This window comes from Peromyscus leucopus, chromosome 19 (assembly GCF_004664715.2).
Source record: "Peromyscus leucopus breed LL Stock chromosome 19, UCI_PerLeu_2.1, whole genome shotgun sequence".
In the NCBI taxonomy this organism is placed as follows: domain Eukaryota; kingdom Metazoa; phylum Chordata; class Mammalia; order Rodentia; family Cricetidae; genus Peromyscus; species Peromyscus leucopus.
The window spans coordinates 12,437,929-12,465,377 of record NC_051079.1 but is presented as its reverse complement, the minus strand read 5'-3'; the positions used below and the strand labels follow the sequence as shown (position 1 = coordinate 12,465,377).

Genomic DNA, 27,449 nt, shown 5'->3' with positions numbered 1-27,449 from the left:
CATAGCCTCTTTTTCTTAAATCATTATTGTGTTCGTATGTATATTTTTGTACACACACACACACACACACACACACACACACACACACACACACAGACTCCTACATATAACCTGTTGCATCCACAAAATGCTTCCTGTATGTATATTTTCAGCAGGGACCATTTGGCCCTGGACAATGAATTGCTATGCTCTTCCCTAGGGAGGACCACACCTCCAGCTTTCAGCTATACACAGCTGCCTGTATAGTCAGTCTTGATCAGTCCAGGTACTTCTGAAGTGAAGCTTTTGTAAAGAAAAGTTTGCACAAAAGCATCTTTCCTCCATCAAGAGATCAATAAAAGGGAGAGGATGAGAAGGAAAAGGAGGGGGAGGTGATGGGGATAGGTGAAGAAAAGAGAGAAGAGCACAAAGGAAAGCTGAAAGAGGAGAGGAAGGGGGTGTCTCACTGACCCAGAACTTCACCAAGTATGCTGGATTAGCTGGCCCTCCAGCTTCCAGAGATCTCTCTTTGCCTCTGCAGCACTGGGATTACCAGGGCACTCCCGTGTTGGCCCTTCTGGGGATCTGAGATCTTCATACTTGCAAGGCAAGAGCTTTACTCACTGACCCAACTCCTTCCCTCCACACCCTCCGTCCTGTCTTCCTGATGCTTGGCCAGTCTGCAATAAAAGAAACCATCCGGCATATAGCACTCTACTTTGAAGATAATTTTCAAAGTTTCTTTTTTTTTTCTTTTTCTTTTTTTTAACGTTGACTGTTTCTTTTCAAGATACCAACTGATTTCCTGTAACTTTTTCTCCACAGAGAAATCTTTGATAAAGATTTTTATATAAAAATGTGTAGTACTAAAAGCAAGCAAAAATAATGTTGAGTCTACAGGGTAAAAGAAGAAACGGTATGAAATAACTTAGTGGCTCCCCTTAGAAGCTATCTTGGGGAACTCTCCCCAGCCCTTTCAATTTATTTTGAGATTTGGAGTGATAGGCAGGTTTTTACATTATAATATTTACATTTTATGCCTAGTTGGAAACACACAATCATTGCAAGTTCTGTGTGGTGAGAACACTCAGAAGTTTCTCTTTCCTCATGATTGAGGTGGCCCCACTTTCTTAGGTCAGGAAGAAGAAATGGATACCAGACACCAAAAAATTAAGCAAAATATTATTAGAGCCTTGATCCTGCACACTTCTGAATCTGTGTTCCTTGATTATTGAAGGATGAGAAGTCTGCATACCTGCTTCCCTGAAGTGAGACTGACTTGGAATTGGAGATGTGTATTTGGGTCATGAGTGAAGTCTATTTTCAAACTAGAAGCTTGTGATAAAGATGAAAAATATAACAAACTGTGTGTAACTTTCAAGTCTCTATGATATTCTTTGAAAGTAGCCAATATTCTGATCCTTATGAGGAGTGTCCACTGATCTACTTAGAAAAAGCCCAAAGGGGAATTCTTAGACATTCCATTATGCTTTGGGAAGCTTACTTTGAACCACCCAGAAATGGTTTCCCTCAAACTTATATGAGGGTTGAAGAGCTGGCTCAGCAGTTAGAGTGCTCACTCTGTAAATGAGGGCCTGAGTCTAGTTCCTCAGCACCCATGTAAATGCTTAGGCATCTGCACGCACATGCACATGCATACTCATATGACCCCACACATGCAAAAAAGCATACACATACATACATACCACACACATATGTGCTTCTCTCATATATGTATGCCTTTGTGTGTGAGGGAGAGATCTGTGATGTGAGATAGTAAGTCGTCATTTCTGCTTAAAATAATACCATAGAGATGAATTTTCCCATGAAGGCACACAATGCACATCAAATAGGCCCTCCGCACTGAGAGTGCAGATGCAGGGAGCAGCTTCATCCACACCGAATCCCAGCCAATCCCACGACATCTCTTGATTTGTTGCATACCTCCTAGGATTGACCAGTTCCTTCCAGGATTTAATAGTTACTTTTAACATCAGTTTTTCTTATGAACAGGCACCATGATGGGTATCACTTAACATAGTTACAAAACTTCATTTGAAATAAAAGTGGCAAAATAGCCACTTTAGTGGGTCACTCTACTGACCAGTGAGCACCAGTGGCATTTAACTCCATGAGTGACTCGGAGAAAAGTGTTTTGAGGGTCTAGCAGTCATTACTCACCTTAAATTTCTGTATTAGCTATGACATTTGATGACTCCAACTTTTCATTTTTCTTATCACTCTGGAGAACTGTGTGCTTGGCAGCTGAGATCTTAGATCTAACTGATTTAGGGCAAAAATACTCCAATTACTTTTATGGACTGAGAAATATCTACTAGGATTTCTATCCAGTTGTCTCACACAGAAGAAAGCTCATAAATCACTGTATCAGTCACTTTCCTAGTGAGGTTACTTCTAATTTATTCTTTTAGATTTATTTATACTTTAGGTGTATGACTGTTTGGCATGCATGCATGCCTGTGTACAATATCAGTGCAGTGCCTGGAGGTAGCAGAGATGGTGTCAGAGCCCCTGGTTCTAAGTTATACATGGTTCTAAGCTGTTGGGTGTGCTGGTAATTAACCTGGGTCCTCTGTAGAACAAGGGATATTCTGAGACACTGAGAAATCTCTCTAGCCCTGAGAGTATGTTTCTAAAAGTCTTAATTACATTTGATTATACCAAGATAGGCAGGTTAGAACTAAGGAACTATGAGGCCCACATAAAGGCCATGATGGACACAAATAAATAATTTATATCATCAGAAAGATTGTTACTCAAATCAGACCCTATTAATAATTAAAAGGAATTTTTATACAAAACTGTATATCCATATCCACCTTATGAAAATGAATAAACTAAAACATATAAAACATTCAAGTCATTTTACATAAATACCAACCTAAGAAATGATAGTTCAATTTTTTCCTAAGGAATTTTTTAAATTAGGGTGCATGCGCCTGTGTGTGCGTGTATGTGTGTGTGTGTGTGTGTTTGTGTGTGTGTGTGTGTGTGTGTGTGTGTGTATGCACCCTCAGGGACCAGGAGAACATGTTGGATCTACTGAAACTTGAGTCACAAGTTGTCGTGAGTCACCCAATGCTGGTGTTGAGAGGCAGAGGTGGTGGTCCTCCTCAAGGGCAAGAACACTGAACTGTTGAGCTCTCTCTCCAGCCCCACAGTGTGCTAAAGGTGATATGGTGGATTTTGTACTGGACTAGGTCTGTGGAATAAAGTGACACAAGCACATACAAAAGCCTGTGATCGTAAAGAAAATGAACTAGGTTGCTAACTGGTTAACAGTTACTGAAAATAATACACCGCAACTTGGACCCAGGCTCCAAAAGTTAAACATCCTCTTTCGCCATCTGGTGGTCAAAGACAATGTTTTCCACGTGCATAAAGCACAGATGTGCTGAGTTAACAGCCAATTATGTTTAATGGTTTCTGATTCATCTTACCAGAAAGATGTGCATATTTCCTCAACCTAGATACACACAACTGCAGCAGTTCTGCTCTAATGGTTCATAGCACTGTATACACATAACTACAGCTACAATAGTTCAGCTAGGACATAATATTAGCCAGAACAATTCTCTTAAAAAGACTACTCTCATTTTGTAAGATAAAAATTCTGGCAGTAACAACTTATTTTACAAGAATACTTTTGATATAAGAAATTAAGATGTTTTTGACAAGGCTCAAAAATTGCTGCAGACTATATGCACAGCAGACATTTTTTTCTGTTTTTACTGTTACCAATACTTACAATCACATGTTGACAGTTCTTCACACCAAAAAATGAATAGATAATTCAATGGTATATGCTTTTTCTCTATGTTTTCATGAATAGAGCGTTCAAACCTCATGGCATTAACAAATTCAAATGACAAATGTTTCATGTTTTCATTTCTTTATTTTCTCCAGAATATTTTGATACTGAAACCAAATTCTTACTTGGAGAAAAGGAAAAACATAGAAACATAGAGAGACAGACATTCCATTTAACTTACATTATCATGAGCAGTTACTTTTGTAGGCAACACTTTTTATTCTTTGTAGAAAAGAAATAAAAAAACAAACAGCACCATTAAAGAATGCATGATCCCTGAATTCTAAACAAAACACTGCCTAAAACCTTCTTCTGAAATGCTTGTTGCAGCCAGTCACATTTAGTCAGGTATCAAAGCAAGCATACCATTATTCAATTGTAGCAGTCTCCTGGATGAACTGCTCCTCCTCCTGAGGGTTTTACACACCTTTCTGAGTTTTTCCTGTGGGAATAATATATTCTTTGGTAGAGGACTGAAGGAGGGTTTTGCTCTTGCGTATGCTGATAGGAAATGTCTGTGTACAGTCAGGGCCTGGGCCCCCAGTCTGTGTGTGCCATGCTTGCTGTGTTTGGGTGGACTTCACATTTTGCTGTTTTACTGGAGGAGAAAATTCCGCCTTTGAACAAAAAAAAGAGGCATTACAGGGCTAATGTCAAACAGATGTAAACATTTAGAATACTGACCCAAAGAAAGAACAGTCCACAACAAACACATTAAAAAAAAAATGGTACTGAAAACATGAATGAGATCGGATTTCTGCGAAGCAAGGAAAGGGTACAGCAGAGCCAGGGAAGGGGAAACCGGGTAAAGCACTTTTCTGGAACATTCGTGAACAGCACAAACACAGCAAAGTTTCTCTACAGTCTAGATTATTCTGTGACTATAAAATATAGTTCAAAGCTAAATAGTGTATGCTATTAAAAAAAGCAGCTCCTTTAAATTATAGTAAAAATGCCTTTTGTTTGCTTTACAGTGACAACCATGAGGACAGAGGAAGCAACACAACTCTTACAGTGACATTTTGGCTACATAGGCCCCTGACAGTGGATACGTTCTGTCCCAGGACTCTTCACATTGTTCTCGGGGAACACAGGTGGACCTCGAGTCTGAGCTCTGTGTGTTCGATGGGGTAGGTATCCCAGGCAGCTGTTAGGATGCTGGGCTCCCACACCAGGCTAGGGCCAGGCAGTGGTCAAGCTGGGCTTCAGCATCTAACACCTGGACGCCATCACACCCCACCCAGAGAAGCTGGGAGACTGGCCACAGCAAGTTGTTTTTGTTTGTTTGTGTTTTAAATTGTGCGAGTGTTTGTAAAGGAGTCCGGCTTGCAGCATTGTGTACTCTTGAAAGTACTATTTTTGACTACATCACGAAGCACCACAGGTACCAGCTGATTTCTCTATGCTTATTTTGAACTGAGTAAGAACATCCAAGGTCCAGAAGTCAGCTGTGGTCCTACAGCTCACCCCAGAAACACATACTGCCATGAAGTCGTTCTAGCAACCTGGCTCAGGCTCATAGGTTTTCAAGTTTGTTTCTTAACACTAGGCCTTCACAGGGAAATAGTCTACATAACTATGGTGCTCTGGTCACTGCATTTTGCATTCTCACTTTGGGGAAGGAAAAATATTTTCATTTTGGAAATGAATTTGCATCAGAATGCTTTTATTAACATGCCCATTAACTAGCTAAATGTTTTATACACCTCAGGCATATGCATATCACATGGAGGGGAATAGGGGCATGGTAGTCTCCTTCCCTCCCCTGCTTCAAAAGTGCTATTTTGAGAAATACATCCTTTGTGATTAAAAATAAATACATGTTACACGTGCGAGTTCAGTTCCTGATAGGGGACTAACAGCGTCCAGTGACCAGGAAAATGCACACGTACAGTTTGCACATTACACCACCACAGCCGCGTAGTAAATAGCAGTGCTGAGCTGCACACACGCACGCAAACACGTGGAATCAGGAAGCCGGGAAGCTGCTTGCCTAATTCGAATAGGCTGGCTTTTATATAAACGTGAAATGCACACCTACAAAATACCTAGCCCACATTTTGCTCCTGAATTTCATTACTATACTCACTCCAAAGATAATGTCTCAGGAAAATAAACAATAAGAGAATGTCCAGAATTTGAACCGGGGCAGAAAAGAAGCTGGTTCTAGAAAAATTATGCTCTTTGGACCTGGGTGACAGAATCCATGCACTATCAACATTTGAATTTCCAAACTTACTGTGTGAAATATCCAAACATACAGAAGGACACTTTTCTTTATTCCCAGGAAGCAATTGGCAGGCAGTATTCAACAAAGGTGCAACTGACAATGAGCCCAGGGTCCCTCCAGCCTCAACTGTCCCTCTCATACAGAGTGCAAAGGCTTCGGAGACTTGGTTTTCTTTAACAGGTGTCAGGTACTGACGCTGTAGTTCAGAATCTGCTGGTGTAGACAGTATCTGGCGCTGGAATAGCAGCGATTAAATAGGAAGGGGTAGGCATGCAAGTGTCACTGTGTTTTGGGGTGCCCCGCTGTGAGGCTAAGAGCACAAGCTTCATAATTAAGATGATATCATACCCAAGCAGACCATAAGGGCATCACCGATAAGCACAGCTACACCCAGGCAGGCAGGCAGCTCACAGCCTGGCCCTAAGGTTGCGGTCCTTGGGCTATAGCTAAGTGCCTCACTGACTTTTCCATCGTCAATAGACAGATTTCAGATGAAAAGGCAGGGACAGGACTGAAGCACAGGGCCACTGCCACAGGCAGCCCTTTCTTTGCTTGTCTTTAAGATAAAGGACCTTTCGCCTTCAGGAATTTGTTAGAACAACGTCTCTGTCACCTAAGGAAATTTGGCAACATCACAATAATAGATTTAGAGGAAAGTACCCCACCCCAGTTATTATGTTTTTTTTTTTTTAAACATAGTGGTCTTTGTTTTGTTTTTTCAGGAATGTATGAAGGGTTTCTACTCATTCCAGTTCACTTTTGAAGATACATTTTCAAGGAATGTCAGAAATGTTTACGTTGACAAGATGATCCCACATGAAAATATCTTTCACTCTGACCCTAGACACAAGAGATTTTTCCCTCTGAATTCTTTAATTTTTAAGTCTACAGGCACAATCAATGAACTAATGGCATTTGCATTTTGTGCTCTGAGTCTGAAGTTAAATGGGTGTACTTCTCCTTCCTTTAGTCTTGTGTGCTTTGGAGCTTGGTTTGGGGAACAGAGCCTTGTCAGGCACAGCTGTCTCCAGTGTGAGAGTAGTCAGCAGATGGAAGTAGCTCAGCTCCCCAGAGTTTTCACGGGATAAACACTGAAGATAACTGAGATGCAGTATTCCTTTTCCATCCCCTCTCCTAGGTCTGAGGAAAGAAATAGCAACACATGCAGGAGGGAGCAAGTTTTGAAAATAAGGGTTATTTCAGAGTCAAAGACAACCGTGTAGTCTGGGAATCAAGAGGGGAGAAATGGTTCTGAAAAAATATTACCCTTCATTCAGCCTTCTGTAGTTCCTATCATCAGTTCCTACCAACTTGCAAAAGGAGGTGGCCCATCTCTGCAAAGGTCAGAGTGCACTGGTGTGAATAAGGGCAATAGTTGCTTTCCACACCCACAGTTTCCATGTGGTTATTGGATTGGAGTGATTAGAATGGTTATTACCTTACATCATCAACCCACTATACATGCACATATAGCATTTTATTGCTTATTTCTAATATCAGGGCATGGATTTTCATATTTGCTCTTAAACCCACACGTGGAACACCACAATACTCTGGTCCCATGATTACCAGCCAATGGACCTTACATTATTGGATATCCAAGGGCTAGAATCACACCACCTATAGCACGGGGCTCCGCTGTCAATTCAGTCACAATGCATATTCAACCACAATTTGTGGACAGAATCCAAAGCCAATTCAGGTTTGTTTTTGTCTGTTTCTGAGAAAGAGTAAGAAAGGAGGAAAGAGAGCTGGTACAGTGGATGCCACTGACACATCCTTCATGCACTTTCTGTGATCGGGGTAAATAGGAAGAATCATATCTTTCGGCTCCTGCTCCTACTATGCCTCGAGCCACTGGGTATGGGTAGGTCCCACAGCATCACCGCAGAAATGCTTGCTGTGATGTCCAATCTATGGAAAGACACCTGGCCAACTTAGGTCATGTTTGTCATAGTTTTTCAACATCTGCATATCTGGTGATTAGACAACTCAGGTTGCCCTGTCTAGGCCTGGATTGAAAGAAAAAAGAAAAAAAAAAAAAGAAAGAAAAAGAAAAAGAATGAGGCAGTGATCTGTATACACAGACAGAAACACATCAAAGCTGTGAATAGCGACTGAACAGGCAAAAGCCATTCCTGCGTGCTGCATCTTCCCCTGTATGAGAGAGGTAAGAAAACAATCACCTAGAAGAAACAGATGACTAAGCTCCTCAATGAGATATGCCAGTATAGAAGTCAATGCCTTATTTGACTCCTTGCTAATCCTGTTAGGCTTTTTCATGTTAAAAATGGGGGGGGGGCACTGCATCTTTCACTCAGCTCTTATCGGACAACCAGGCAAGCTACACAAAGTTTGGAAGGACCTATGCAGTCGTCGTGGCAAAAGGCCCCACAGCCTTTGCACACAATCATGGCTTTGAGCCGGCAAGAGCATTTCAGCTCTAACTCGTCAGTGTTGCTATTGTCTGCAAAGTTCTGAACGGGCATCTGAGTGTTCGGACCTGCCAGGCCTGTGGTGGAGGCAGGGCTGGAGCCACTTCCCAAAATCCCAATGGACTTTTCGATGGCAGATGCTGCCCTTTTGAAACTTGTGCTCCCAAAGTGTATGGTCGGGTAACTTCCACAGAGCGGTTGTTGCTGGGGCACTGGGATTTTTTGAGCAGCTAACTGGGTGAAAGGCTTTTGAGGCTCAGAGAGCAAGTAGGAAGAAAAATCTGCATTTTTCAATGCAAATGCCTTCAGCTGCTCTTTCACTTCATTCTGGTCATACGAAACCTGTTTCATGCCCAGTTCACAGCTGCTGCTTAAACCTTCCTCAAAAGAAAGAGGTTCTGATTTGATATTGCTACATATGCCAGTGGACTGGGGCCAACTAAGTCGCTTACTGGTTTCCATGGTAACTGGTGGTTGCTTTTGATCGGATGGGACTTCGACAGTAGGGAGCGGTGGAGGTAGTGGAGGGGGTGGAGGGGGTGGTGGGGGCAAGGCCAAGGGTGGAGGGGGTGGTGGAGGAGGTGGTGGTGGAAGTGGCAGTGGAGGATGGACCACTGCTTTGCTTGGCATTGTGTGTGTGGTGCCTCCCCCGTCCTCGCCTTCCTTTATGGGCATGTTGGGGGACAACATATTGGCTAGTCTTAGCTGGTGAGGTGCTGAAGGAAGATTGACATCTCCCAATGCCTTTTGTTCAAGATGCCTATTGAAGGCGAATGCACTGCAGCCCACTGGGGTCTTGGGAGAGGTCTGTAACAGAGCAGCAGTGGGAAGGGGTCCCCTGGCAGCCATGGGCATTTGGTAGAACTGCTGTCTGTGTGAGGTACTAGTGTCAGCGTGGAAGCCATCGTTTTTGTTCACATGGAACAGGCTCGGCTGGAAGCTACATGCAGGCAACAGCCGTTTCTGTTGTTTGACCTCAGGGCTGGGCATGATCCTGTTGGCCATGGAGGACTTGCTAAGCCGTTCTTGCTTAAATGGCTGGCTGTGTCCTAGTTGACTCACGCCTGGACTGATGACGCAGGGTACCGCTTTGACATCTGGCTCCATCGCCATCTTCCCTGGCTCACATTTAACTTGAGCGTGCTCTCCCACCGTCCTGGCTGCTCTCTTTTTGGGATGGTTTTCTCGCTTCCTCATTTGGAGTGGTGCTAGAGTTCCTGCCAAATAGCCTTTACCGTCTGGATTTGGGGAGCTGGACGGCATTTCCACCAGGCTTCTCTCCAGCCCTGCCTTACCCGCTGAGGTAGTTTGAAGGGGCAGAGGGAGCCTGTTGATTTCCAGTTTGGCTCCCAGTCTCGGCTGCGGTAACACCTTTTCCAGAGGCAGGTTGCCCTGCAGTAACTGTGTCACCAGTGGGTTGTTCGCTTCCACGGAAGACAGGCGGCAGCTTGAGCTGCCTGCACTCGGAAGTCTTTTCAGGGTGTCGGTAGCCAAGGAGATAGCCTCTTCCGCGGGGCTCGTGGCGGAAGGCTTCGTGGCCTGGGTTTGTTGACCACTAACACTGTTTGTCACCTCTGGGGCTGGAGGAGGACGCTCAGGGCCAGGGAAATCCTCCGTGTCCATTCTAAAACCCTTGTCTACTTCATGGGGTTCGGGCTTCACAGGAAGACTGACGTTCGTGATGAGATTCCGAGGGTGGAGATCTGACACGTGTGCATAGTTGGCGTGCTCTGTTTTGACAGCCTTCGGCCCACTCTGCTCGGGATATTCTTTCTGTTTACTCGAACCCGAGTGACTAACCACAGGCTGTCCCGTGTTTCTCACTGGCTCTTCACTCCAGCAAATCCGGTTTCCCGGGTTATACTGATTGCTACAGGTTGTGTCTGTTTCACTCTTGAAAGCACTCGAGTTCCGTGCCGGCTCAGCAAAGCCATGACTAGGCGCCGCCACTTCATTTAGTTTATCCGGAAGAGCAAGGGGCAATTCTCGATGGCTGGTGCTAGTGGCCTGAAGTGTCTTACAGTCCTGTTTAGCTGTAGAAGTAGCAATGAAAACAGAACCATGGTCAACACCTTCACTCGTGACCTGCTCAGGTCTACTAATGACTGACACCTGAGGACATGCCACAGGCTGTGTGGGTATGTCTGTCCTCACTGGCCTACTCTGGGGATCCAAGCTTGCTTCTGCATTTCCAATGGAGACAGTCAGAGACAAATTGGAGGTCAGTGTCGTGCTGTGGTCCACAATGACTTTACATGGAATCGATCTGTTTAGGGTGGCTGGGCCAAAGCCCCCTGGTGGCTGCTGAGGTTTTCCGGAATTGTCTGTCCTGTTTCGAGGCCCTGAATTTTTGTCCAAGCTTTCTCCACTGAGTTTGGGAGGACTATCGTAAGAGTTTATAGTGAGCATGTTTCCCGAAAACATCGCGATGGGTGGACGTGAAAGCAGTGGATCAGTGACAGCCACTGAGTCGCCACAGCTGAGAGCTGTTCTCACGGGGGCACTGATGGACACCGTGGCCTGGTCTTCACTCCCAGACATGGCTATCTTCTCAGAAGCAAATCTGTTACTAATCCCCGCGGGGGGAATCAAGACAGAGCTAGTGCAGAGATGGTTTGGCAAAGTACTTCCAACAGTGGGAGCTGGCACAGATGTGTACTGACTGGACACTAAGTTAGCAGCCTTGCTGCTGGGTACAAGCAGGGTCTTACCATCCGTGGAGTTTGACCGTCCAGTACCTTCTGGAGCAGCTGGGATAGGAGTCCTGTCGATACATTTTGGTACAAGGGCTATGCATGGAGTGTCAGATCCCTGGATGGATTTCAACAGGCTTATATTACAAGCAGAAATCGTACTGTTTGCACTGTCAACAGACATGAGGACAGAAGATTTGTCAACAGGACTCACAAAGGGATGCTCTTTAATTGCTCCCGACACAGCAGTGCTGCAGACAGACATAGGGACGGGGTTGATGGGATTTTTATTAAGAAGCATGGGTACACTGCTATTTTCAGAAGAGGTAGATGAGACAATTTTCTCAGTTAAATGTGACACAGGCATGTTGTCATCAGAACTATGCACAGACAAGTCAGTGGCAGTTTCTGGAATGTGAGGCGGGTTCAGAGGCTGCTGTAATACAGTGGTGGTCTCCCGGAGGTGTGTGGGCTTGTTGCTAGGAGATCTGCAGTTTGGATTGATGATGATGACACCAGTGGAACCTTCCATTTTTGTTTCAGGGGTAGAAGAGGCTTCCATATTGAGAGGTTCTTCCTTGGAGCTGAGAGTGGGCAACCGGGTCTCCTTGGGGGGCTGGAAGAGGTGGACTCGGGCCTGATGCTTTGCAAAGAGCTTAGCTTTGGTCTGCTCCTTGATGTGGGCCAGGGTTCTTGCCTTCCCACCCTCTCCTGGGCTTCCCATGGCTCCTGAGACAATGCTTGCTGCAGCTGCAACTGCAGCAGCTGCAGCAGCCTCACGCTGGGCACGAGCTTGTTGGGCACGGGCCTTGATGTCTGCAAGAGTCCTGGCTCCTGTGTTCCTACCACTGCTGACTGATGGGCTAGTAGATGCTCGGGACTCTGCTTTGGAGACTGGCTGGCTCTTGATGATAAAAGGTGGCCCAATTTTAGAAAGCTGTATCTGAAAGAAGGAAAAGATGGCTAGTATTAGTATGCAACCAACGAGGAAGATTGCGAGGTATGGTAACCCAACGGGAGGAGGAGGACCATGGATGTAGCTTGGCTGGTAGAGTGCTTTCCTAGCATGTACAAAGTCCTGGGTTATATCACTGTAGCCCTAGCACTCAGGACAGAGAGGCAGGTTATTCTCTGAGATCTTGGAGTCAGCCTGGTCTACATAACTAGTTCCAGGCTATACAGTGAGATCAGATCTCATCCTAGGCTATGTATTGAGCTTAAAGCAGGCCTGGCCTCCAGGAGAACCTCAGCCTTAAAAATGGTGGTTAGTGGGTAGGGGTGAGCTGCATTCAGTCATAATGTGGATTATTGAAAGATATCTCAATGTCTGAATGAATCTTTAGGATACAAAGAAACAGCAAATGCAGTATGAATGTGACAGTGAAGTTTTCATTTATGAAGACATCAGCCAGTGATTTCATTTAGCAGGACTTGAATCTTCTTAAAGTCATGTATAAATAGAGCAAATATTATGCTTCTTAGCATAAGATTAGATCATACATGGTGAAGCACACTTATGATCAGGAGGACTGTGAGAGTCTGAGGCTAGCCTATGCTACATAGTGAGTTCTCAGTCACCCTGGGCAACATGGAGAGACCCTGTCTCAAAAATAGACAGATGATAGAGAGATAGATGATAGACAGATGATAGAGAGAGAGAGATAGACAATAGATGATAGACAGATGATAGATGATAGATGGATGACAGAGATAGATGGATAGATGATAGGTAGATAAATGAGATAGACAGATTACAGATTAATAGATAATAAATTATAGATACATAGATAATACAGATGATAGATAAGATAGATAAACAGACAGAGCAAAAAGACTTAGAGATACTTACCTTTAAAATTATCTTCCCTGCTAGAGAAAAACAAACCATCTAAGCTATTTTCTCCTAGTTTAATCTCCCTTCATTTAGTTCAAAGAAAATAGCTCTGGCCAAGAAGCCTGAAGATCACAGCTCTCTCACCCTGGCTTTTCGTAAAGGTGACCATCCTCTGGAAGGTCACTGTGTGCCTCATTGGCTCCAGGATCGGAGGGTGGTATGGTTTTGACGGACCAGTTAGCTTGCTGCCTAATGTGTGTAATAAGCATACTATGGACATTTATAAATGAGTTCAGTTATTTCTGGTCAGTGGCTTTCTGTAGACAGAGGATGCAGTACTTGAGATCTGTACTGTCATGGCATTTTCATAAAAGCAGGAGTGGTTGACCGACTACTTTTGTGTTTCAAAAGATATGATTTGGGATTTCTTTTAGTATTGACCACCTAAAGGTATACTGTACCTGTTGCCCAGTCTACATTGCTTACCTAGTTTTGCTATTTAATAGGCTAAAAAGTCATGAACTCATTTGGGAGACACAAGAGCCAGCATGCACCCTCCCAGGGTAAGGCTGTGATGACCTAATCACTAAGAAAAATTTCAGTTACAGTTTGGGGACTGGAAAGGCTCTGGTTGTTGCCTTCACTTCCAATGGATGTTATCTGCCCAGGGATTAGACAGTGACAGGAAGTCTGTGAACTCCTAACTCTGCTGCTCAAAGGAATCTGCTCTGTGTCTTTCCCTTTCCCATTTCGAACAAGATTTTCCTAGAAAACTTTTATCTTTCTCTCAAACCTATAAGGATATTGGCATTATAACTTCCTGACAGGTACAGGATCTTCCCACCTGGGATGCATTTCTGAACCTCCAGTAGAACATCCCTTCTCTCTAAGCAATCCCTTTTCTTATGTACAAACTGCATATAAACCATGCTCTCCAATCCATGGCCAAGAATCACCTATTTGCCAGAGGGATTACAGTTTTCAGTTTTATGTTTCCCTTAGTCTAAATAATTAAACACGTTAAAATTCTACCTAGATATGCTTTATCAAGAGATCACATTCAAATACTAAGTGAATAGTTTGTCTTTCTGTAGACATATATCATCTATCATATACCTGCCTAATCCATTAATATATATTTAAATGAAGCATGTAACATTTAGAAAATCAGCTTTTGATTAGAAAAATAACATGGGTATATCTAAAAAAAATAGTTCCTTGAAAACGTATATTTATGTTTTTCTTTCTGTGGTTTAGAAATTTAATAGCAGAGTGATGTATTAAGTGGTGTTTACAGTAGACGTTTTAATGTTTAGAATCTTATTTAATAGACATGGCTTTCTTAAGTAAAATAACTACAACCACACTCTTAAAACTCAGGCTTGTAAGGATCCTGAATCACCTATACGGTGGGGTGTAGCAGAACAAACTGAGAGGCTGGTACTTGTTAAAAGCTTAAGATGTTCTTAATTCTACAGTTCCCTGTGATGAGGACATTATCCACTGTGTACACATAAACTGGCATAGGCAAAAGCCACAAATAAATATGGAAAAGCATAGAAAAATATGCTACTAGAGATTTATTTTGAATCAACCTTAATTTTCAGTTTCCTCACCCACCTACAACGTGTTTAACCTATGTATTTTCTTAAGAGACAAACTGATCCAGGATAAAATAAAAGCATTCAAACAGGGTTATCTGTCCAAAAAGCTTTATAATTTGGTGACGTCTGAGGCTTCTTTAATATCTTGGGAACTAAATTTTGGATTTCTTGGTGTATCTACTGCATTCTCTCTCAGTTAATAAAGAAATTTTATTAATTTGCATAGGAAATATTCAAAAGTGGCCCAAAAGACATGTTCCTTATCCTTGGCGGTGGTGGTTGGGTGTTGGATCTTCATCTCTCAGTCCTGAATAGTCTTCTGACCACTTTCCCCAAACCTGTGGAACTGTAACATACCTTTTACACTCCCCCAAGTTTCTCATCTGTATCTTAAAATCCTCAAAAGTCCTGCTCTCTCCATGTTGTGTAGGATTCCCTCGGCCCTGATGTTCTCCACAGTGCTCTTAAATCCTGCTGCCAAAGCATATGGGTGGTTCAGGTCTTCTTGCATTGGCTCAATGTATAGTTTATGATTTAAAAAATGTATGTGCATGTATATGTATGTGAGCCGCATTGTGCTTGCAAGTCCTGTGGAGTACAGAAGGCATTGGATCCCCAGGAACTGAAGTTATAGGTGCTGCTGAGCTACCTGATATGGATGCTGGAACCGAACATGGGTCCTCTGCAAGAGCTGCAAGTGTGCTTAGCCACCAATCCATCTCTGAAGGCTCCTCTATGCAGTTTTTTAAAAGATAATTTAATGACAGAGTTGGTATGAATAGATTAGTTTATAGTTTGCTATATGAAGCCTAAAAAGAGAAATATCTAATTAATTTCTGAAAATTAAGTTTCTAAAGAGGAGACCATATTTCCAGAATAGTCTATTTTAAAATACCATACCTTAAGAGGGGGCACCCTAGGCTCCTCTCGTGGAGGCTGCTCTTTCTCAGGTGAACTGCAGGATGCTAGGCTTCGGGCTGACTGGTCCTCTTCTATCCTGGGTCTTTTCTCTTTACAAATTCCAAAACTATGCTCCACAGTTTTCCTCTTTGATATCTCTGATTCTCTACTTTCAGTTCTTATCCCATCAGGTGACTTGGAGGGCTCTGCTGTTTTGGAATTATGTGAGGTCTCCAATCTATTCAGTATACTGGTCTGCTTATGTATTTTGTTTCTTGAGCCTTCTAAAAATGGAGCCTTATCTACTGGTGGGACATACTGCTTTTCCTGGAGTTTAGCTGGTGGAATCTCATTCCCCTCAGTCTCTGTCTCCTCAGAAAAGACAGGGACTTCTAATGGTGAGGACACCCCTTTCTTTTCTGTTCTTTGCAGGACACTGTGGTTTTTAACCTTCATCATTTCTGGAGAGGGAAGTTCTGGGATAGAAGGCGGGTAGAGCTTCTCCATTTCAACACGAGAGTGACAAGGTTCCTGACTCAGAGTCTGGCTGTGCAATTCTTCAGGTGGGAGTGCTTCAGGCACGATGGAAGAACTCACGCTGATGGGTTCCGGGATGTTGGACAAAGGCAGAGGGTGGGAGATAAGGTTCTCTCCCAGGGGCTTGGTGGGGACAGAAGATTCATCTTTCTGTGGAGAGGGAGCTTCTTCAGAAGCTGAAGGTGACTTTCTCTGTTGATGCATCATTCTTTCATTCATGGAAGAGTTAGAAATTGGAGAAGTCTCTGCAGGGACAGGCAAATTGGATACAAAAGGCGTCTCAGAGGTGAGAAGCATGGAAGACACTGAGGAGGTTTCTGATGTCAGTGGTAAATCAGACATTGGAGATGCTTCTGATGTCAGAGGTAAGTTGGACACTGGTGATGCCTCGGATGTCAGAGGTAAGTTAGACATTAGAGATGCTTCTGAGATTTCGGGTGAGGTGGCTAGTGGAGAGACTTCTGACATCAAAGACACATGAAGGCTTTCATCAGCAGGGTTTCTCTGGCTGTACTTATCTGTATTCTCAGTGCTAGACACCTCAGAACAGAATGTTGTTTCCAGAGAGGCTGGAGTGCATGACTCTTCGGACGTGGATTGTGTTTCCCCACCTGGGGATGGAAGGCTGGCACATGCTCCCCCTGGGCTCTCAGAGGAGAAGGAAGTCTCAGAGACACAAGCATTTTCCGAGAGCTGTTCTTCAGGGTCACTCTGTAGCTCCATGTCTACAGCGATTCCCTCATTTGGAAATTGGCTTTCCAGAGATGGCTCTGCTCTCAGGGTTATAGTGCTGGTCACTATAGTGGTTCCTTGTTCCTTCTGTTCTGCATCAAGGATATGAGTGACAGATGAAGTGCAAGGAACAAGAGAGTCACAGATTTCTAGTTGGTCAATAACAACTGACATTTCTTCCTGGGGACAGTCCAATTTTTCATCTATCTTCACTTCAATATGAGGTAAAGTTTCTAAAATATCATTCATTACAACACAGGACTCCAAGCTATCTTCAGGGACTGCTAACTGAGGCTCTTCACAAGAGGTGGCTGGACTTTCAGACTCCTCAGAAAACTCTGGAATGGTCTTATGATTTTCATCTTGGCATTCACAGATACTCGTCTCTACCTCTTCTGCCACTTCCTCCTGAATCACAGATTCCTCCGCAATAAAGATGTCTTCTGTTTCTGATTCTGTCATTACATCCTTCACTGGAACCTCTAACATAGGGCAAATGGTAGTGCAGAAGTCAGGCTCTGAGGAAGCTGAACTTTTCATGATTTTTGGTTGCTGTTCTTCTAATGCTGTCTGTGCAGAAGCACCCGGAATGCCAGAGTTCCCATGTGAGGAACACCCTGCAGCTCCATCATGGTTGGGTCCAGAAGTGAGCTTTATGGATTCTTCTCTGGACATGCCCAATCTGAGCAGAAATTAGAGACATCATTATACAGTCATAAAGCAAAAGGCTCAGATTGGTTCTCTTACAAGTTCAGTATTCAATAAAAGTAAATGTATTGACTTGATCAGAAAACCACTAAGTCACATGATTAATTTATGTGAAATAGTTCCTGACATAGCCTTAGTGCTACCCTTATACCTAAAAGAAGCTTCAGCTAATTAAGAAAGGCAATATTTATTTTATAAGCAAAGAGTTATAAATCTTACCAAGTATTAGTAAAGGGAATTTGAATGTTATAAATAACAATGAATCAGAAAATATGGCCAGAGAATCAAAGAATAAATAAAATCCTATTTTTTGAAGTCAGAAAATAAAAAGATGTCTTCATAATATAAAAATTATAAAGACTTTAAAGTATGCAATGGAAATGATTAATATGAATGGAAATTTAATAAAATATATCAAATTTTAAAATTGAAATGACTTCTAAAGATTAGATATCTTAAAAACAATCTAAGAAATGCTACTCGATATGCCATGTTTGGTTAATCTCCATGGGAGGCCTGCCCATGGAAGGAGGGAAAACTGCACTTGGGTTATAGAATATAAAGTAAAAAAAGGAAATGCTACCCAATTTTTTATCTTGGCATCTAATTGTCTAATTAAATATGAAGAATAATAAAAGAACTTGGAGTTATTCAAGTTATTCTGCCAGATGATACTTGTGTCAATCAAATGTGTGTGCATGCCTTATTATGAAGACATTTCATACAGGACAGCAGAGAAAAATTCCAAGATAATCTACTCCAACATTAGGTATCCAAGCAAGGCTAAGTGTAATTATAGTGAAGTTTGCAGTGAGTCACTGTTTTCTTCATTTTAAGTTGCAGCATCAGCAGCAGATGGTAGAGAAATGCATTATAAATGAAGCCAAATTGGGGTGCAGGCAATGAAAGGTTTGGATAGCAATATTCTTAGAAAAACTTAGAGCAATAAAAAGACAAATGGTGCCAGTCAACTGAAAGGGTCTGGTGTATGAGAGCAAATCTCTCATACAGTGGGGTATCTAGGTAATGTAGGAATAGTGAAATGAAAGAGGAAGTTATTGTCATGTGTCAGTTCTCCAATATGAAATTAAGATAGTAAAGAGCAAAGAGCAAGCTAAGTGACGCCATGGAGTGAAAAACCAACCTACTGATGGTCTACAGCAGTGGTTCTTAAGCTTCCTAAGGCCATGGCCCTTTAATACAGTTCTTCCTGTTGTGGTGACCTCAAACATAAAATTAGTTTCATTGCTATGGTATAACTGTAACTTTACTACTGTTATAAATAGTAATGTAAATATCTAATATGCAGGATATCTGCTATGGAACCCCTATGAAAGCATCATGACACACAGGTTGAGAACCACTGGTCTAAAGAAAGAAAAAGCTCCAGACTATAAACTTGTATTTCAGAGCATGATAAACATGGTGGGAAGTTGTTACTCATGGAATGGTAGCTGTCATCTTATGCCTCTTCATCAAATGTTCTTGGGAATCTGGGAAGTATCCAAACCTCTTGGGGAAAATGTGCATACTTGTGAATTTTTATGAGAATTATTTATAGAATTAAGATTTTGAGCTACTTATTGAACTTCATTATATAAACTATAGTATTCTTTATCTTCACTTTCCCTGATATATAACCTTTTATAATAACAGCAGTGTAGATGCATCTATGGGTGGGCTTCATGTCCTTCATAGTTCTTAATGCTGCCAGGCTTCTAGATGACCTAGTTTCTTACAATGTGAATTTCTGGGTTCAACTCCTAGAGATGCTACATCAGTATATTTATTTCAAGTGGGTCTTGAAATCTGTGTGTATGTTTAAATTTTCCATTGAGGATTCCTTTGATGTACCTGGCTTAAGTAATACCATTAATGACAATACATGAAGACATATTATTAGCCTGCCCCATTTTTGAGTTTTGAGAAAATATATTAATTATCTCTATTTAGTTTTGCATGTGTGTATGTGAATGCAAGAACCCTGCTAGAGCAATCAAAGAAAGAGTCCTCATTATACTACTAATGAGGACAATTCATCAAGGGTAGCCCATAGTGAATAAGAAGCCTTTTGTGTATATGTGAGTGTGTATACGTGTGCTATGTTTCATGTGGGTGCAGCTGCATGTGTGTGCATGTGAACATTGGTGTGTGTACATGCAGAGACTAGGGGTCAAGCTCCAGTGTTATTCCTCAGACATGGCTTTATAATATTTAGTTATTTATCTATATATTTATTTAATTCTTTGTGTTTATATATCTACATGAGTGTATGTGTATATACAGGTGAATGTATAGAAGCCATAAAAAGGCATCTGACCTCTTGGAGCTGGAGTTATAGGTATTTTCAGGATGGCAAGTTTGTCATGTGGGTATTAGGAACCTCATGATTATACAGCAAGTGCCCTTAAATGCTGAGCCATCTATTTGCCTCCCACCGTTCATGAGCACGCACGTGTGTGTGTGTGTGTGTGTGTGTGTGTGTGTGTGTGTGTGTGTGTGTGTGTGTGTGTAGGTGTGCGTGCATATGCATGCAACTTGGCCTTTGATACAGGTTCTGGAACTGACCTTTGAGCTGATGAAACAGAAACAGGTAAGGTCAGCTGACCAACAACCCCACCTTCCAAGTGCTGAGGTTGTAAATGTGCACACACACCTTTCACATTGGTTCTGGAGCTTGACTGAGCCCCACATGCTCCCCCAGGAAGCACTTTATGGACCAGGCTTTGCACATACAAAGCACCTTTAGCAGGAATTCCTTATGCAGAAAAGCTCAAGTGAGATTCCTGGGATTATTTTACTCACTGACAGAAGAAATTTGTGAAACGAAACTAAATGGTACAGAAGACATGACCTGAAACCATCTTTGTGTCTTTCATACAAGCATTAGTCAGAACAAGTTCTTCTACAAAGACCTGGAGCTACAATCAATAGCATTTGGATCTCCTTTCCTAGAAATCTGATTATCTGAGACTGAGATTCTTGGCAAACCATGTCTCTCTGCTCAACAGTATGCAGAGGGAAACTGCTTTCAGGTTAATTCAGTGACTACCATATATCCATGTGGTTACTATTGTTTACTTTTTAAAAGAAGCACGGCCAGGGAGATGGCTCAGCAGTTAAACGTCCTAGCCATACAAGCATAATGGCCAAAGATGGATCTTCAGAAACCATGCAAAAAGCTGGACAGAATGGGGAGCGCCTGCAATCCCAGCACTCCTCCAGTGAGGTGGGAGGCAGAGATCGAAACTCAACGGAAGGCTCCAGGGCAGGCTAGCGCCTGGAGTTCGAAATGCAATGGCTGAGACCCCGAAGCAACAAGGTGGAAAGGAAAAACCGACTCCCTCCAGTTGTTCTCTGACTTCTACAAGGTGCCATGCATGATGTTTCTGCAGGCGCGCACACATCACACACACACACACACACACACACACACACACACACAATGTATTAAAAAAAAAGTAAACCAACTCAAATGCATATTCAAAATATTCAATAAACCCAGGCTACACAGATAAAGTGGAACATAATACCTCAGCTTCTCTCCAACACACACTTACTACAATGGACACATGAAGTCAATATTTATAAGAAACAAGTATGAGAACTAAATGTTTCTAAAATTCCTTGTCTTTGCAATATTCATTAATGAATATATGTGGATAAAAACTAAGAGAATTTGATCAAAACCCACTTAAGAAAATCACAATTGACTTCTTTAGGATTCCACACGTGATTTTTGGTCTAAGATGAATTTTCATGAACATGTTATAAACCTTGAAAACCCATTTTTAAAATTGAAGTGCTGATATGCCACTATAATTTTACCTGCGATTTCGTACACTGGGGGACCATTGCCTTTTATCACAGGTTTATTAACTTTTACAGCATATGAGGGTGCCATGTGAAGCAGAGAATTACATTTTCATTTCCTTCTAAAAGAAATGAGAGGAAAGCTCTAGTCCTTACCTTTCTCCATAAAACCTCTCAAAGAATTTTTCTTTCCAAGGTTCTGTTTTCTTTTCCTTCTCAATTTCTTGCCTTATTCGTAATTGCATTTCTGGGGTAAATTCTCCTAGAAAGAAATTGGCAATAAATTGAATTAAAATGGCCATGTCCTCTGCCAATTCAAAAAAGACCACATGTCATTCATTTGAGTAAACTTCACTGAATGTTAAAGGTAAGATGTGCAATGATCACATTTCTACTATTCCCCTTTTATGAACATCGCTCAAATGGTCATTTCACGTTAGACCAACTCTAAAATATTTGGTGAAGGTATTACATGCTATGGGCTGCAAATGAAACTGTATATCCACTGTCCTGGAGGAAATCATCCTGATGGAAGCAGAAGGCACATAATGGACTATGAAATATTGTCAAAAGCCCTGTACAGGCCATAAGAATAATATATGCATTGAAAGTAGAGAGAGGGCAGCACTTAATTTTTCCTAAGTCAATTAAAGAGAATTACATTTAGGAGTTGATTTTTGAGTTCACTTTTAAAGGATGACCAGGCTTATGTAAGTGATTAGATCACAAGGCATGGAGACATGAATATGCATATTTATGTCCTTTTGAGTGGCCAATTCTGAGCAGAACATCGGATGAAATTAAATAAGAAAGGAAGGCTGGAGTCAATTACCCAACGCACACCCTAAAGAGAGATCAGTATTTCCTTCAGGAGACAGGAGCTCCCGATGGCATCCCATGGTGGCAGAGCAGAACCAGGTAAATAGTCTGGAAAGAAAGTGACAAGATGGTGGAGAAATCGTAGGACTCCTGCCTGAACAGCATGGAGGGGAAGATGTTACAAGTGGGCCAGAAACAGTGAGGATGCCAACAGGCATCTGATTAAAAGTAGAGTCGCAGATGCTTTCAGTTTTAGAGTACCCAAGTGTGAGGGTCAGAGGACGGTTCCGAGAGAGCAGAAGGAAGAAGAGAAAAGCAAGGGGAAGTCCCAGGTTTAGTACAGAGTATTTGGGCTGGGACTTAGAGTGTGAGCAATAAGCAAGTGAGATCTACAAACACTGGAAAAAGACCAAGGGTGAGGAGCGAGGACCCATCAGAACTGGAAGCTTATACAGTAGCATGAACCTAGGAGGTAACCAAGGCTGCTTGGAGCAACTGTACTGTTCAAAAGAAAGTGTTATTTTAGAGATGTCATCATTTACTATGAAAAAGGAGTAAGCTTAAGGAAGCTGTGAAAGGGTGTGAAAATACAGGCCCAGGGAACAATTTAAAATATACTATGAATGTCTGAAGTTTCCTGTTTGATATGAAATACAGTAAAAGGCGCAAATAAACTAGAATAAAATGCAGTGTGAGGAAAGGAAGTGACGTGTGAGGACTGAGAGGAAGGTGTGAACTCTAGGGATCAGAATTCGCTAGGAGGAGTTCAGGTATCCAAGTAGCACCAGCAAGGGGGAACAAAGGGCATACAGTGCTGCATTTGATATTCTTAGTCTTTCCAAAACCCTGGGTTGAGTTTAAAGAAAGGAAATGCTGACAGAAGCTTCAGGGAAAAGGAGTGTCAGAGTTTCCCCAGAATCCAGGAGATGTAGAAAATACAGTGGATTACACTATGTCATCATTTCAATGATATTAATCAACATGCATATGAAATGTCTATGATATACTACACATTCTTCAAAAATGTTGCATATTAAAAAGCCTACTATCATCAAAGAATTAGTGAGCTCCTTTAGAAAAGGGTGGAATTGCACTAAGTGAAAAATGTATCTCAGGGAGGAGTTGGGGAGACTTGGAAGTCAGAGGAAGACACCAAGCTCAGTACAGCATGTTATGGTACACTCTTCAGAGTGTGTACTCTACAGAGTGTGTGTGCTCTACTGTGTGTGTATTCTACAGTGTGTACACTCTACAGTGTGTGTAGTCTACAGAGTGGGTGTAGTCTACAGTGTGTGTACACATGATGTGTACTCTACAGAATGTGTGTACTCTACTGTATGTGTACTCCACACAGTGTACTGTACAGAGTGTGCTCTATAGAGTATGTGCACGCTGCAGTGTTAGTAGTCTACAGTGTGTACTCTACTGTGTGTGCACTCTGCAGTGTTTGTAGTATACAGAGTGTGTGTACTCTACTGTGTGTGTATTCTACAGTGGGTGTATTCTATTGTGTGTATTCTACAGTGTGTGTACTCTACTGTGTGCGTTCTCTGCAGTGTTTGTAGTCTACAGAGTGTGTATACTTTACTGTGTGTGTATTCTACAGTGTGTGTATTCTATTATTGTGTGTATTCTACAGTGTGCGTACACTACTGTGTGCATACTCTACAGTGTTTGTAGTCTACAGAGTGTGTACTCCACAGTATGTGTACACTATAGTGTGTGTACTCCACAGAATGTGTGTACTCTACAGTGTGTATATTCTACACAGTTTACTGTACAGAGTGTGCTCTATAGAAAGTGTGGACTCTGCAGTGTTTGTAGTCTACAGAGTGCATGTAGTCTATAGAGTGTGTGCTCTACAGTGTGGATATTCTACAGTGTCTGTACTCTACTGAGTATGTGTGCACTCTATAGTTTGTGAATTCTCCTTAGTGTGTGTATTTAACACAGTGTTTTCCACAGAGTATTGTGCTCTACAGTGTGTGTGTACTCTAGCATAGTGTGTGAACTCTAGCAGTGTGTGTGTTCTCTAGCAGAGTGTATTGCTAATATGTGTGCTCTGACAGCATATGTGCACTTTAGCATAGTACGTGTGCTCTAGCAGAGCACATACATTCTAACATAGCACATGTGCTCTAACAGTGCTCTAGCAGTGTGGGTGTGCTGTGCTCTAACAGAGCATGTGTACTCTGACACAGTAAGGCACTGAAGCAGAGTGAGTATACTCTAATATAGTAAATGTGCTCTAGCATAATAGTACATGAGCACTCAACATAATATGTGTATTTTAGTAGAGCATGTGCATTCCAGCATAGCACAGGCGCTCTAGCACGACACATGCACTCCAACACAGTACCTACATGCTAAGACAGTACATATGTCCTAGCAGAGCATGTGTACCATAACACAGTACCTACATGCTAACACAGTACATATGTCCTAGCAGAGCATATGTACCATAACACAGTACCTACGTGCTAAGACAGTACATATGTCCTAGCAGAGCATGTGTACCATAACACAGTACCTACATGCTAACACAGTACATATGTCCTAGCAGAGCATGTGTACCATAACACAGTACCTACGTGCTAAGACAGTACATATGTCCTAGCAGAGCATGTGTACCATAACACAGTACCTACATGCTAACACAGTACATATGTCCTAGCAGAGCATATGTACCATAACACAGTACCTACATGCTAACACAGTACATATGTCCTAGCAGAGCATGTGTACCATAACACAGTACCTACATGCTAACACAGTACATATGTCCTAGCAGAGAATATGTGTAGTTGGAAGTTTTCCTGGTTCTGCCCAGCTCCTGCGGCCCTGTGGTCTCACAGCTGCTTGGACCCAAATAAACACACAGAGACTTATATTATTTTCAAGCTATATGGCCTAATGGCTCAGGCTTCTCACTAGCTAGCTCTTACATCTTAAATTAACCCATTTCTATAAATCTATACTTTGCCACATGGCTTGTGGTTTACCAGTAGTTTACATCTTGCTTCTCCTGGTGGCGGCTAGCAGCATCTCCTCTGTTCTGTCTTTCTCCTTCCTCCTCTCTAGCTAGAATGTCCCGCCTAACCCTAATCTGCCTCACCATTGGCCAAATAGTTTTATCAACCAATCAGAGCAATACATATTCACATCATACAAAATGACATCACCCATCACATGTGAACTCTAACATAGTTCCTATCTGCTAACCCAGTACATATACCCTTGCAGAATATGTGCATTCTAACATAGTACCTACATGCTAACCCAGTACATATGCCCTTGCAGAATATGTGTATTCTCACACAGTACATATGCTCTAGCAATACATGTGCCTTCTAACATAGTACCTGTGTTCTAACACAGTACACACGCTCTAGCCTGTCACATAATAACAGGAAACTGAAATTTACCTTCTGCCAGTCGCTGTTTCCACCCTTGTGCTGCATATGCAAAGAATTCATTATTCAGAGCTGAAGTACTGAGGCGTAAAATTCCATCACTTCCCATCTAGGAAATAAGCGGACAAAACAATAGTCCATCAGAAACGATTCAAAGTGAAAGCATGCAAAGGAGAAGCAAAAACTGAGTAGTACTGAGTGTGTGTGCGTGTGCATGTGCATGTGCATGTGCGTGTGTATAAAGGTCTGATGTAGGAGGAAAGAAGGAAGGAAAGGAACTCAAAAAAAGATGACTCCTGGGGCATCAATCGCATGCCCTCTCTTGCTGACTTCCAGCACAGAGACAATTAGTTCTGTCCCTGACTGTAACTGCGGACTGACTACAGAGGATAAAAAGATGAGGCAGTGCCAAGCAGCTAAGCATGAAGTGACTGGGAATGGAGAAGTCTGAAATACAAAGGCTGAGGGAACGCATAGGTGGGCATGAGGAGTGAAGGGCAAATCTATGCACAAAGTGGAACTGGTGTGTTGTGGAGAACCTGAGGACAGGGTCTTCTTCCACTCTTCCAGCACCCATACGAGGAGCAAGCAAGTAAGTTCATACAGCTGACACAAAAAAGATCTGTTAAATTGTGTGCATACATGTGTGTGCTGTGTGTACACTGTGGTGTGGATGTGGAGGTCAGTGGATGCCTGACTGAGTTGTTTCTCTCCTTCCACCTTGTGGATCCTGCCCATCCTGCCAGCCCACAATTACATGTCACACATCCACATTTTTAGTGTTTTTTTTCTGCACTCTATCTTCATCCATAGAAATAACCATCTTAAAGATTTAATGCAAGGACTCCATGAATATGTCTGAGAAGTCAGCATTCAGGAATAAGGAGGAATATGGATTCTGAAAACACATACTGTCTGTCCAAGACTGGATCATGAAAAATCAAACTGAGGAAAGGCGGACATCGGGAACATGAGAGGGCTGCTGACTAACTTGAGGGCATCACCATCTAAGAAGAAACTGGCAGCCACTAAAGCAGTCAATGCACCAGACACAAGACTTCATTCATTCATTGTTTACTCTCCATTTTTACCATTATTTAACAGATACTTCTTAGATCACCAGTATAAGCTTACATACCTGGTTCTTCTGTGGGTGCTAGCGATGAAGAAAAAGTCCCTCTCCTTAAGTTCTTAATCTATTCCACATGGAGAAAATGATTGTTTCTTCTATAGCCTTTCTATTCATCTAGTCCTGTGTGGTTGGGATGATTAATATTGACTGCCACAAAATCTAGGATCATCTTGGACACAGACCTCTGGGCAAGCCTGTGAAGGAGTTTCTAGACTGGGCTAATTAATACAAGAAGACCCACTCTGACAGTGTGTGACACCACTCCTGAATGTTGGGAGCTGGAATGCAGAGAAGAAGATGAGCTGTGAGCCAACGTTCATCTCCACCTCATTCCTAGCGGCAGAGGCTTTATAATCATCTGCCTCATGCGGCCATTATCACAATGATGAACTGTATCCTCAAGTCATGGTCCAAGATGAAGCCTTTGTTCCTTCAGTTGCTTCTTGTAGGGTATTTGGTTACAGGGACTTGTAAAGTAAGTAATATAGTAGCTGTGGTATAGCTTTATGGTCAGCATTGCAAGCTCTTACCTTTTGTGAAAAACATCCCAGCCATTATATCTTTTGAATGGATAATTCTAGAATATCACTTTCAGAATTTGGTCTAACCACTGAACTATTAGGCACCACTGGTGGTAAGTCTTCAATGGCTAGGATATGTGGATCTGAGAGCTAAGAATAGAATGAGCTAGATGAGCTAGTTCCAGGACCCACTTGCCTTTTTCACGCATCTTGTTCTCTAAGCTCCAGATTCAGTAACATCTGAAGCCCCGCTCCAAGGTGAATCGC

General features: G+C 42.3%; 1 protein-coding gene across 6 annotated transcripts in view; it reads right to left on the bottom strand.

Annotated features, from left to right (window-relative positions):
* Positions 1-3,875: 3,875 nt before the first annotated feature.
* Asxl3 (ASXL transcriptional regulator 3) overlaps positions 3,876-27,449 on the bottom strand; it is a 178,300-nt gene continuing 154,726 nt past the window's right edge. For all 6 annotated transcript variants that reach the window (XM_028887710.2, XM_028887712.2, XM_028887714.2 and 3 more), the window contains 4 exons: positions 25,542-25,638; positions 21,454-21,559; positions 15,508-17,458; positions 3,876-12,112 (listed from right to left, as the gene is read on the bottom strand). In XM_028887710.2, the coding sequence (XP_028743543.1) occupies positions 8,366-12,112; positions 15,508-17,458; positions 21,454-21,559; positions 25,542-25,638 (5,901 nt within the window). In that variant the 3' untranslated portion in view covers positions 3,876-8,365. The remainder of the gene's footprint in view (positions 12,113-15,507; positions 17,459-21,453; positions 21,560-25,541; positions 25,639-27,449) is intronic.